The sequence below is a fragment of the Buteo buteo genome, chromosome 10, assembly GCF_964188355.1.
Source record: "Buteo buteo chromosome 10, bButBut1.hap1.1, whole genome shotgun sequence".
Lineage (NCBI taxonomy): Eukaryota > Metazoa > Chordata > Aves > Accipitriformes > Accipitridae > Buteo > Buteo buteo.
In genome coordinates this window covers 21,690,516-21,703,975 of record NC_134180.1, presented here as the reverse complement: position 1 = coordinate 21,703,975, position 13,460 = coordinate 21,690,516, and the positions used below count along the sequence as shown (strand labels likewise).

The window sequence follows — 13,460 nt, the reverse complement described above, 5'->3', positions numbered from 1 at the left end:
TATGAGCAGCACTAAGAAGGTAGGACACCACGTGAGCTCCATTCCTCAGACATTCCCTTTAGTCCATAGACAGTTCCAGCATCTTCCATTACAATGTTGTTAGCAATAAGAATCTTCCATAAATGTTTTTTCTTATACTAAATTACTTCCCGAGGACAACTAAAAATCATTGTTTTAAGGACTTAAACTTAACATACTCTAGAACTGTAGTACCTTATATGCAAGAATATTAACTCCCCAAACAATTGACCTCTAATACATATATTAATCATCTTATCCAACAATAAAATACCACAGAAGAAAGTTTGCCAAAATAAAAATGGGAATATTTATTATCTCTTCTACTAAAGCAATGCGGATCTTTTGAGATTATACATTGGTCTTTGCAAATGTTTCTACAGCTAAATTCATACTTTTCAATTTTGTAAAAAAATCAGACACATACTTCATAAAAACAAAGACGCAGGGTATGTCACTGAACAATTGGATAGTATTATAATTGTTAGTAGGTATGAGCAAAGAAAGCTCATGCTTATACTTAAACTCTGGCATTTGTATCACTACCCTACATTCAAGTGGGACAAAATGGGTACATTTTCCTTGCACATTTTTAGGTCAACTTACCAAGCTTTCAGAAATCAGATAGACTGTTAAATACTGAATTTGACCAAGAGAACCTAAACATTATTTAGCAGTACTACATGCACAAGATGCAGGGGAAGGAAGAAAATTAGACACGTGCATACAGTACAAGACAAACTGTTACAATTGTCAAACGTGTGCTGGACAAAATTTAAAGTTTATGAAAAGTTTTATTTGTTGTCATGAAAACAGTTTCAGAAGCACATAATTGTATGTATTTTGCAAAGTCATCTTCACTTGGCCTCCTGAACTTTCTTGGCATTCTGTTTTTCTTTTGCCTAGAAAATAGAGGGAGATGATGTTAAGCTCTGATAAGACAAAGATCTTTTGGAGCTCTGAATGACTACTCATTACATTTCTAAACATTCAACAAAATATGCTGAGGAAAGAGGCATTTTAAATGTAAATTCAGACCCTTCAGAAGTGTCCTCCTATTTTACTAGGTTCATATATATAAGAAATTGTAAGATTAGGTAACTTCCATAGGGGAAAAGGACAGGTCAAAACCCCCACTATTTTTAAAACATAATCTAACCTTCATTTTTCATACCTCCATATTCTTTTAATTTAACATAGAAATAACTCTTCCTAATGAAAACATTTTATGTCACAAGAAAACACTGCACTCAGATACACTGATTTTCACAAATTAAACTCTGAAGCAACCAAGATCTTAGTTTTTTAGATCTTTCAAAAGAGCAGAGTGAAAAAAAACCACAACCCACCACCAAACCCCACAAGAGTTCCTAGCAAGATATTTGCAAACAGATTCTCATATAACTTGTATCAATTGACAGATAGTTCAAACTGACAAGGAACTAGCATTTTCTTCCTTATGAATTTAGTGAAAAAAGATTAGGCAAGAAGAGGGGACAATTCAGATGCAATACTAGCCACCTTTCTGTCAAAACATTTACTCATTCTGAATCAGACTGCTGCTTGTTACCACTTATTGAACAGAACTGGATCTAATTCAGTGATTTAGAATTAAGAACTATTATCACCAGCTGCTTGGGTCCACTGGAAATTTACTTGTAAAAGAAGCTTGATGGTGTTATAAGGAACACCTATTAACATGAAACTGGATTAAAACTCCTCAAGTTACCCGAAGAAGGAAAAGGTTAAAAACCAAATCCAAAAGTTAGTCTTATAAACTACTGGCCTGCAAACATACTTTCCTAAATAAATTCAGCTAAAGAATGTACTCATTAAATAATATTTAGCTCTTTTTTCATTATAAGAATATAGAGATCCTTTTTCAGTGTGAGTTCAAAGTTAGGGATACTGTCTATGGCACATGAGTAGATATGCAAGCCAGCACCAATCTTATTACAATTCAAGTACTCGACTAACTGTGCAATTTAGTAACCTTGCCAAAGTGACAGACACACTTTAATAATCTAGCCTTAATAAAAATCATAATAGTAAATCAATATTAATAGCTGGACACCTTAAAAAGGAGACAACAATGAGCCAGTAAATCAGTGTAAGAACACAGAAAATTAAGAGAATGAATTTCAAACCATCTAAAATTACCAGAACCTCTGTGCAAAGACTGCCATCTAATGTTGACAGCTAGATAAATCAACAAAACTGACTTAAAAGTCCAGGTTGGCAAACAGTATCAATCTTGTACATACACATCTGCATATGTATAGATTTAAATAATCTTCACTTCAAAAAGAGATATCAAGATAGTATGAGGAACTCTAATATATACTAACTGGAGCTACACATCACAATTTTAATAGGTCTTTCAATTTCCTGTGTAGAAAAGCCCAAACCATATGTCTCTTGTATTGTAGTATCTTATGCCCTGTAATGAGATCATTTAGCTGATACTGAATTGCCTCTTCCTGTATCACCATTAGAAAAATTTGTTTAGCTTATCAAAGGGAAGATACAGTTTGCCTTTGCATAATAATGCAAAGTTGGTTGGTCCCACAATCTCCAATCTCCATTGGAATTGTGCCTGTTGAGAACTGCAAGGGACTATCAGGTAAACTAGCAATATATCTGAACGTAGCAGTTTAAATAAATCCATGCCATTTATGCTTCCAAGATATTTGACTACATTTTTAATTTTAAGTAGAAGGTATGAAGACTTATACTAATACACTGTTTCTTAAAGTCAGCTAAGAAATACTCACTTTTTCTACTAAGGGTATTAACTGTTGGTGCTCTGCTAGAGTCTTTAATAATTCCATAATGAAAGGCAGGTAGTTATGTTTTCTTCTAATATTTTCGATCTAAAAATAAATTAAAAGCATTAACAGAATTATTATATGGCTAAACAGGGATTTTTCCCATCCCTGTTGTCCACCATCTCCCCAAAGAGCTGGAGTTATTTTTAAATTTCAGCCAGCTAAAAATAAAGTCGAAGCAATAAAATTCTGAGCACATGGTGAGAAAGCATATGCCAGATGAATTTACTGCTTAAGGCACAAATTCTCCTTATGGTCTTTTGTCATACTAGCTGAAAAATGCTCAATGATTAAGTAGTTTATATGGTTTAGCCACTGCTTTAACACTGGCAAGTACTATTATCTAAACTATTCACTTTTTTTTTCCTCAACTTAAACTGCAGTTTGACCTATGTTTTTTCACAGTCCCCTGCGTAGCTGTGGCCTCAGCCTAGGCTGAAGACTTAAACATTCTGTAACGCAAAAGCGTAACTATTTTTGTAATAGTAAACACTTTGCAGCTTCTAAAATGGTTCAGTCCTTCAGAAAAGTAGGAGATTGCTTGGTTTTTCAACTGAGAGGAATGACCTCCACAGACCCCAAGTAGATACCCTAACATAAAACAAAATGTGGACTTTTAAGCAGTTTCCACAATATTTCCACATACAATTAGAAACTTTAAGGGGTTTTGCCTCCCCCATTTAATTTGTTTGCTTACTCTCCTGCTTGGTAAAGCACATGCTTTGGTTGTTTGTCAGTTTTTTGTTTGTTTGTTTGTTTTTTTTAATAGTTTCTTGAATTGCATCCTGATGTTGTGGAACAGCATGTAGTGACACTGCTTTAGAGACAGATAACAGTAACACTTCGCAACACATGTACTGTAGAAATATATTTGAAATTATCATTAGAATTATTGAAGTCTTCGTATGTACCTTCTAGAAACTAATGAAAACATTTCTTTCATTTTTAGTGAGAACACAAAACCTAGTAAAAACATTTCTTCCATTTCTTTATCCTTTGATATATACAACTTTTATTTTAAAACTAATTTTTAATCTAGCCACTTTCTATACTCCCTCCAAAAATAGGTTAAGGGATTAAAACACTAAATAAATAAATAGGTTACCCAGCTTTTTTTCCCCTCAAAACATTCCTGCTTTTTTTCCCCCTCAAAACATTCCTTTAGAAGTATTTGGGAATTATCAAAAATTGCAAGTGATGATCTCAGAGAAACTTTCCCATATTTCATTTTCATTAATACCATGTCATTTCAAAGAATGATACACTTTCAGTGCACACACATGAAGTACTTATTTAGGAAAATAAAGAACATGCCAGTTGTGTCTTCACTGCTTCCCACAGAGGAAAAGACAGCAGGTAAACTGTAACAAAAGAATAATTCAAGTACCCTAGGAGAGCTTCTTCACTAAAAGCTATGTAAGTACCTATATGTCAGATGACGAGATGTATGGGCAAACACAGAATGAATCTATACATGAAGTTCACAGAATCTCCCGATTAGCCTTCATTATCAACTGATGCATCAACATTCTTCATTACTGACAATGAGACCCTGAAGAGCTTATATGAACGCTAACACGTCAAAGTCCTTCTAGTAAAAACAAACAAAAAATCCTACTTAATAAGAGATCACTGGTACATACAGTAGTGTAACAAGCAACTCCAGCAAGCAAAGGCTGATCAGCCTTCTGAGGCATAGAGAGCAACTTCTTTGTAGGATTTCTAGAACTTGCTGTGTTTAAAAAATATTTTAAAGTGAGAAAGATACAAAGAAGTGGCAAAACAAAGGGAGCTACAGAGACCATTACAAACTGACTCATAAGTCTTATGCTAAAAGAAAGCAAACTAGTAACCTGTAAATTCAGGAATACAACATGAATTTATGTAACATTATCTTCCTAGTATCCATCCAATTCCTTCAAATTGCAACAGCTTCCCATAAATATAAAAGCTAACATTTTCTTACAATTTTTCAAATAGTTTAATCAGAAAAGCAAAGGCTACATACCTTATATCTTTTTAATTTTTGGTTCTCTTCTTCAATTAACATCTGGTATTTTGCAACTTCTGATTGTATAGAACTTAACATATTACTACTCTGATCTGTATCCATAGGCTCCTCCTTCCACAAAACAGAAAAAGTTAAATGGACAATGTTACTGCATTTTAATTTTTTTTTTCCAGTTAAAATAAGTCTTGTCTTATGAGTATTTCTGTCACAGAAAGATTCAGTTTTGCTTACAGTTATAGGAACATTCAAGGAATTTCCACAGTTAGTTATAAGCAGATTAGCTCAGGTACTAGGAAAAGAATAGTTCCGCTACCACAGCAAATTAATCAAGACAGACAGCCTCAATGACACAGTCATACTGTACCAAGTGCTCAAATTAACTCACTCAGAACTAAGCAGAGCTGCATCAGTGCATTCACACAGCACTGCATTGCGCGGGACAGATACGTAGTAATCCTTCCCTGCTTTTTTTAGGGATACTCCACTTGGAGCAAGGAAAGAAGGAACAATAAAGCAAAGACACAGAACTGATACCAAAGAACTACTCCAGTAACTTAAATACCATGACCTACCTCTGCAAGTTGCTGCTGTAATTCTGCAATCCTCTGCTCATATATCATCTTTCTGTCAGATACAATAGCCATCAAGTTAAACCTTATCTCACCTTCACTGTATCTAGATGAGGAACAAAGCAAAAACCAAAACCAACAAACAAACAATAAAATCCACTTTCAAAATTAACATGACAACTCAAAAACCTCCTCCACGATTTCATTATACGGGAATGCATCTGTGGAAAAAAAAATATCTAAATGGATCTATTAAATTAAGTTGTGCTACCGATCCAATTTTGCAACGAAATAAAATCAGACCTCAAATGAGCACTGTCCAATGTATAACTCCTAATAAACTCCTCTCCCAACATATTACTATTCCTGTTTGTGGTCACAAAAAATAAATACTGAAACTGTCCAAAAAAGAAAACAAAACATGATATAGTTGACAACTACTCTTGCACAAGACTGCTGCACACAATAGTTTTTAATTTCTCATTACTGCTACTTGCTAGAAAACATCACAGACTTCTTCATACAACGTGAAAAGTACATTCAACAATTAGACTAGCAGGCCTTTCAGAGTCTAAATTCTCCAAATAAGATCTGGTAGTAATGTTTTGCTTATCAAAAAAAAGTCTTCAAGTAAAAGACTTTGGAAATTATTTTCTAAAAATGGTATAAAATCAACTTTATTTCTAACAAGTTTGGGGCTAGAGCTAAGAAGCAAGAAAACTTCTATAGTATGTTTTTCTAGCTTAAATTTCTAAAACAAGCCACATACCTAAGGAAAACTTGTCTCTGTAAATACCAGCTGTATGGATATTATCTGGTATTTTCAATTATAAGCGCATACCCAAACTTTATCCATGGTAATGGCACCCTTAGTTTTCATTCACAAAGACCCATGTCTGTCTAGCAGAGTTCATAATCTTGCTCTGCCTTTTTCAGAGTACTAGTAGGATCTCTCTTCACTACACAGATACCTACTTCAATTAATCATACAGGAACACAGCGTATTTGAGACTTATCTATCACCACATTTGGATCATGTTGGGCAATAGGTTCTGAAGTCACACAGTGATATGCACATAAAAACGATGCATGAGTGCCATTCCTTAGAAATTCAGTTGAAAGCCTTTAAATTGAAGGAAATTAAGAATAAGGATTTTTTAAACATATAAAAGGTGCTATATTTTAAAAGCATCATGACCATTTACTTTTGTATACGTTTCTCTATGACGGGCCGTACAGCACTTATCCAGTCATCTTGATTGCATGCACCTAAAAAAACACAAAGAAAAAAATTAATCATCTTTGCAAAATTTATTGTGAGTTCGAGATTTGTATACTTCAGGCTTATGCAGGAACTTCAGAGTATGTAACAAGTTTTTTTCTTGCCAACTGCAGTCTCAAATTACTCAGGTGATTTTTTTTTTTAGTAGGTGGAAAACACATTTTTTAATAACAATATTTAGATAATGTACTGGCCAAAGCAATGGAGCGAAACTAAATTTTGAGGGCATAAGCATCTAAAGTTTATTGGTAACAACAAACACCATGAGGGGGAATTACGTAAGATTTTTATGACAAAGGAAATTAGTTGGTATGACAATATAAAAGTAGACAGCAAAAGAAAACAGTATGAATAGTTACAGTTGTTCCATTTAGACAAAATAAAGAGTTAATACTATGTAGATGCAATACAATGTTAAAAAGTCAGACACAGAAAAAAATATAAAATTATTTATGATAGATAACTTGATTTTAAGATAAAAAAAGAGAATAGCTAAAGGTGATTTGGTAAGTTGATAATGACTCTCTAACAATTTCAAGACCTTAAAGCAAATGAAGAGACTCATCATCTTATGACCATAAAACTTATGTTACTGCTAGGTCTGCAGACTGTGTGGTGTCTCTAGCCATACTAAAAATGAAATTCAGTAGCAAGCCATTACTCAGCCTAAAAATAAATACAACTATCAAGAAAATTGGGAAAACACATACTGAGATTATATCAGATTCAAAAGAAAGTGCAGACACATGATAGGCACTGTAAATCTTTTCAAGACACAAGATGGCACACACACCCTGCAGGTTAAGAAAGATTAGAAAGACACAAAACAGGAACAAGTCTTACAGAGAATAAAACTATACTAAATTAGCTATTATTTTTTAAACCATTGGGATAATATTTGCTATCTAAGAAGAAATAGGGCAGTGTGTAAACACCAGCCACATAATGTATAAAAAGCGTGTAGAGTCAGCTGTATAGATGCTCCTGCAAAAGAAACAAACAATAAAATAAATGGATAGTTTATAATCAACCTTGAAAAAAAATAGCTTTGAAAACATGACATGGGAATTGTCTTGGTTGACAATACCACAAAAAGGTAGATGTGGGGAAAAATACCAGCAAAAGGAATTGCACGCTATCAGTAAGGAAAGCCAAAAACATTACATAGTTTTACCAGGTTTTGTTAGAGACAGCACAGAACAACAATGTATTTCCTCAGGTGAGGAGAACAAACATCCACAGGAAGTGGGTTATATAAATTTCTCTCTTGCAGCAAAACTATTAAGGTATTAGAATCCCACTGGTTTGCAAGGCCAGTTCATTTGAATGCTGAATGAAAGGAGAGAATCAGAAACGTGGAGGAAGCAGAAAGAAAACTGCTTTTTGAGACCGACAAAAAAACCCCCAATATAAAAGACTACAAAGGAGTACTACCCTGAATACCACATTAAGAAAACTTTAAAGATATGCTTTATTTTAATAACTAACTTGGTTTGATCCTATAACATACAACCAATTTGTTGCAATAAGCTATTGTTAAAATGAACCATGTTCAGAAAAAATACAGAATGTTACCTAAATCAATTGGTCCTTCCCTTAGCCCATCTAGTTCATATAGCCGTCCATTAACAGGAACATAGCTTACAAAGTGAAACGCATCTTCTTCTTTTGCTGAAGACTTTGCATCAAATTCAAACATCTGTTGTCTGCAAAGAAAATTTTAAAAAAATCTGAGATGAAAAAGAATTTGCTGAAATTCTGTCTAGATTTAAAACATGTGTTACCTGGCAAAACTGTTGTGAACTTGCCGAATCACTTCTGAGTTACTTAGTGCTAAACCTTTCATCTGAAAGTAAGCAACAAAATTAAATTGTAAGCCAACCTACATATAGCACTATAATACTTAAAATACAGAAAATAGTAGGCACTTACCGCAGCATCAAAACTTTGTGAAAATTCTTTAAATTCTGACAAAGTCTCTCCTAGATGGATATCTTGATGTACACAATTTAATAGCACACTTACTATGGCTTGAGTAGCACAAGCATTATTAATTACCTAGAAAAAAGTGTTAAGAATTTGTTCAGTACTTATGATAAAAAATTAATTTAAGCTGGGCAACATTTTTCATTACACATACTTTCCATGCTGATTTACATTAGAGCTTCACTCTAAAACAGGCAGCAAATCTAGTTCTGAGTAGCCACAGAAAACCTTTGCTGTAGCAGATTAACAAAATGAACACTGGATGGCTGTCATACACGATTAATTGATAAAAATCTCACCTCTGCTTAGAAACTCTGTCATTCTACTGTCTCACCACCTTCCTGAGATGATTAATAAAGGACACAGAAGAAATACAGGAACCCTCTGATCTCAGTGGAAAACCAAATAAAGTACTATTCAAAGTAAGCTGCCCAAATTATATTATTATATAAGGTCTTAAAAAAACAAAAAAAAGTCAACTCTCCCAAAGAGAATGTCCTTCAAATAATCAGAATTCCTACCAGGAGTAGGAGCTTGGAAAAATATTTGGGGCAATAAAGCACATTATGGAACCTAGAATTTTTATAAAAAGGTTGCGTTGAACAAAACATTTTATATATCCTAGGAATAAACTAATAAAAGTCAGACGTGTTCCAAGATGTAAATATTTCTTTAAATGATGGTTTGCTGAATAATAAGCCATGCAAAGTTTCAGATTTTTCACTTTTCTTAATTTACAATATACCTATCCTTTTCAACCTAACATTCAAGTTACTAGTTTGTGTGACACTGTTCCTTAAGTGTAAAATATTCAATTTTTAGAAAGTATAAACAAGCCTCTTCATATTACAGCCATGTCTTTAATGTTGCTTTGTAATACCCAAACTATAGTATTTAAAGAGAGAGACTACAAGTATTATTATATATATAATCTGAGATTTAATTAAAAGCACAGTAATCAAATGGTGCAAGGCCATAATACAAGAAAGACTTCATATTAGCAGTTTTTTCTTAGTAAGCTATAGGCTAGAAAAAATAATGTATCTTCAGTCTGAGACTATTTTGCAATTGAAAATGCTACTTAAACCTTAGGACTGGGAGAGAGGATGTTGATTCTGTATTTAAAAAAATGAAAATTATTTCAGGGCTGTGAATGCAAAACCACTTCCAACAAGAAAGGAGAAAGAAAAAAAAAAAGAAAAAACCAACCTATTTTAGAAAGCTAGTCCTTAACAAAGGAAAACCTGCTATATTAATACTATAAGCCACAGCATATATTAATTTTCTATACTTCAGGGTGTTCTCAGTTCAGATTATGTCTGTATAGTGCAGATGATAAATAATAAAGCACTTCTTATTTTAAGAAAAATACAATCTATTTGACTTCCTTGATTACAGTTTAAGTCAACTACACATGCAGAACAGATTACAGCAACTGAAACTCAAATTGCAGGTACTCAAGCTAAAGGCTAGAGTTCACATAATTACAAAATAAAGGACATAGAAGGAAAATCCATCAAAGGCAGTGAAATAATGAACAACAGCAGAAAAATTAAATCCCACAGACTACAAGAATGACATAATTTGAGAGAATTAATACTATAACGTAGGAAAGGGAACCAAGAACTCAAGATTCTCTGAGGTATGACTAGAGAATGGTATCAGAGGCAGTTGTAAAAGTAGCACTAGGATGACAGTAGGAAGATCCTAAGCAGATCAGAGTAGGCTAACCTGAAGCAGTGGTTACAAACGTTGTAATTAAGCTGATAGTGAAAGGAGAAAAATGGTAGAGACACCTGTGGTGAAGAGCTATTAGAACAGTGCTATTACAATGAAGGCAGGGTCACTACAGCAAACTTCGCTTGCTAAATGACAATACAGGACATTATAGGGAGAGAGAGCACTAAGTGCTAACTATTCTTACTGAAAAATCAAGATGGAATAATCAGTTCTGGCAGACCACTAACCCAATAATAGCTTCAAAAAAAGGGAAGGGAAATTAAGAGATTTTGTGCCTAGAGGTAAGATCAACACAGAAACTGTGTTGAACCAGCTGGATACAGGAGCTTTAAACAACAGCAAAAACAGGAGGAAAAATTAAACTTGGCAGGGAATTTGTGGTCTCATCAAATATTTGTCTTCCAGCATAAATATATTTTTGTTTTCCAACTACAGTAGAAGAGGAGTCTGTTTAAGTATATAAGGACCAAACTAAACAATCTTGCCTTACTGCTAGAGAACAATATGCAACAAATGCAGATCTTGGACCAGTGGCCCCCCGCTGTTGAAATGGAAATACATTATAGAACTACAAATACTCTTCAGCAAGTGAGAGGCAGGAGGTAAGGAAAAGGCAGCAAGAATAGTCCTGTAGCAGAGGAGTAAAAGCAAGTGCAGCTGATACGCATAAAAAGAATGCGTTCCTGGACCTAAACGACATGACAGAACTACCAAGATGGAAAAAGGAGGTACCTAGCTAGTGGTAGTTCATGGGCAGGGTGAAGAGCAGAGAGTAAGGAGGTGGTGATTGCAGTACCAAATGTAGACGAGTGCAAGGTTTGTCACACAGCCACTCCAGCACTGCTATACACACACAAGCTGTCAAGTCCTTCGAGAAAGAAATTGGTCGGGATACCCATCTACCCTAATTTCCAATATATCTCTTACTTAAGGTGTCAGCATTGGCAGAAAACATTTCCTGCATTTAGATACCATGACAATATATGCAGGTTATCCCAGAAAGATTTTTATTTTGACTTGAGGAAACTTAAGAGGATTTTCTATATTTGTCCAGAAATACCAACATTTGCCTGTATATTGCTGCCCAGGAAGTCCTGGTGAGATATTTGATTGATCAATATTCAAGACTCCAGCTTAAAGCAGATAGCCATATTTGAAAGATTTTGCTAGCAATGCTACAAGGTGTATTTAATATTTGAAAGAAAATAATATATGTACAGACATATATGCACATTAGTGAGATGATTTCAAAAAAACTGAGAAGATTGCCATATCACCAAGTGAAGCTTAGCTTAAAACAAACAAAGGAACCACTTGAATAGGCTACTCTGGTACACTCCTAAATTAAGGTGCATAACTTCATAAGCATGCACCTTTCCCTAAGGATCCAATCCAAGTTTCTGGATCAACTTAAGGCTAAAGCACTTCAAGCTCTTGACTCTTGAATCGGATGGATTATGTATTTTGTTTTTCAAAAAGCTGTGGACAACCCTGTGCTGCAACTGGTAGTATAATCAGCAAATCTCTGGGGTTCACTCACTAAGCATCCCAATGTTACAAATCAGTTGGCTTCACAAAGCTCAACATGAAAAATTCAGCATTAGGACAAAGTTCCAAAACTTATTCTTGTTTAAAAACTCTATCTAATTTTATTCATTTATTTTTATTCTTTTGGATTAAAGATATAATCTTCCTATAGTTATATTCAATTACTGAAAATCTCTTTCTGACTTCGACTACATGTGTTTCAAGTTCACTTTACTTCTTGTAAGTCGTTATCCCAAGTTTAGCTTTAACAAGGATATCTGGTCTATCTTAATGTTACCAAACCTGAAAATATCAAAAATTTTGAGTTTGAAATCAACTGAAGTACTGGAAATGTTGAAAAAAAAACCAACCATATAATGTGCTTCCATTAGTGGCACAAAGATAACTAAACATCAATGTTTTGTTATTAACAGTATCATTTAGAAGATCCTCCTCCTGAAAGTATACAGATTTTATTCCCAATTAATGAAGTTAATGTTTTATTATCACAATTGTAATGTTCTATCATCACAATGAAGCATAAAATGGCATAAAACAAAGGTATGATACCAACACTTCAGTAATAAAACCTGAAGAAGTTATTAAACTAAAAAATTTTAATATGTAAGTCTGCAACAATGGCATTCTTTTTTGTCAAGAGACACTTCCATTTCTGCAGTGATCAGCACAGAATACAGCTATTCAAAACAGTACTGAAGATAGCTGAATACATTGAGTGTTACAATTGTGTAGCCACTGTGTGTAAAAATAACAGCAAGGGCCTACTTAAGCAACACAGAAATCAGGAAATTCAGAGTTAAGGCTGAAATTGTATCCTTAACTCACCTCATTGTGCCTAGGTATCCTAGCTCATAGGGTATGTAAGATCATCCAGAGTTCTGTGGCCTCAAATAGAGGACTAAATCATACCTAGGCATAACAGGGAGGCCAAATTTAACATGAGTGCACATAGAAGTGACCATTAAAAAAAAAAAAAAAAAAATCCTTTAATATGCATGCATATTAGACTTTAAAATTCAACCCCCCAACATACTTGTGATTTAACTTTGAACAAGATCTTGTTGTCATCTGGAATTCAACTACAACATCACTATGAAAGTGGGTATGAAGAAAATGTGAGCATCACAAACTTTTTATCAAAATTGTGTTTCCTTGCAATTTTAAAGATGTTTTGCTGGACAGTTTGAGAGCTGTAGCCTTTTATATCTAACTAAAGTTCCCTCCCCCCAAATGAAACAATTTTTAAGATGGAACATTTAATTAAAATTGAACAGAAATAGAGCCATGCTGTAACAGCATAATTTATTTCCCATATGTCCTGGTTTCAGCTGGGATAGAGTTAATTGTCTTCCTAGTAGCTGGTACTGTGCTATGTTTTAAGTTCAGTATGCAAAGAATGTTGATAACACTGATGTTTTCAGTTGTTGCCAAGTAGTGTCTAGACTAAAGTCAAGGATTTTTCATCTTCTCATGCCCAG

General features: G+C 34.0%; 1 protein-coding gene across 2 annotated transcripts in view; it reads right to left on the bottom strand.

Moving 5' to 3' along the window:
* Nucleotides 1-300: 300 nt before the first annotated feature.
* The window catches only part of UCHL5 (ubiquitin C-terminal hydrolase L5), a 20,499-nt gene continuing 7,339 nt past the window's right edge, over nt 301-13,460 (bottom strand). Inside the window, exons 4-11 of one of the 2 annotated variants that reach the window (XM_075038906.1) lie at nt 8,641-8,766; nt 8,493-8,554; nt 8,284-8,414; nt 6,632-6,695; nt 5,430-5,532; nt 4,855-4,968; nt 2,793-2,891; nt 301-920 (exon numbers count right to left, since the gene is read on the bottom strand). In XM_075038906.1, the coding sequence (XP_074895007.1) occupies nt 876-920; nt 2,793-2,891; nt 4,855-4,968; nt 5,430-5,532; nt 6,632-6,695; nt 8,284-8,414; nt 8,493-8,554; nt 8,641-8,766 (744 nt within the window). In that variant the 3' untranslated portion in view covers nt 301-875. The remainder of the gene's footprint in view (nt 921-2,792; nt 2,892-4,854; nt 4,969-5,429; nt 5,533-6,631; nt 6,696-8,283; nt 8,415-8,492; nt 8,555-8,640; nt 8,767-13,460) is intronic. The other variant, XM_075038907.1, reaches the window with a different exon arrangement.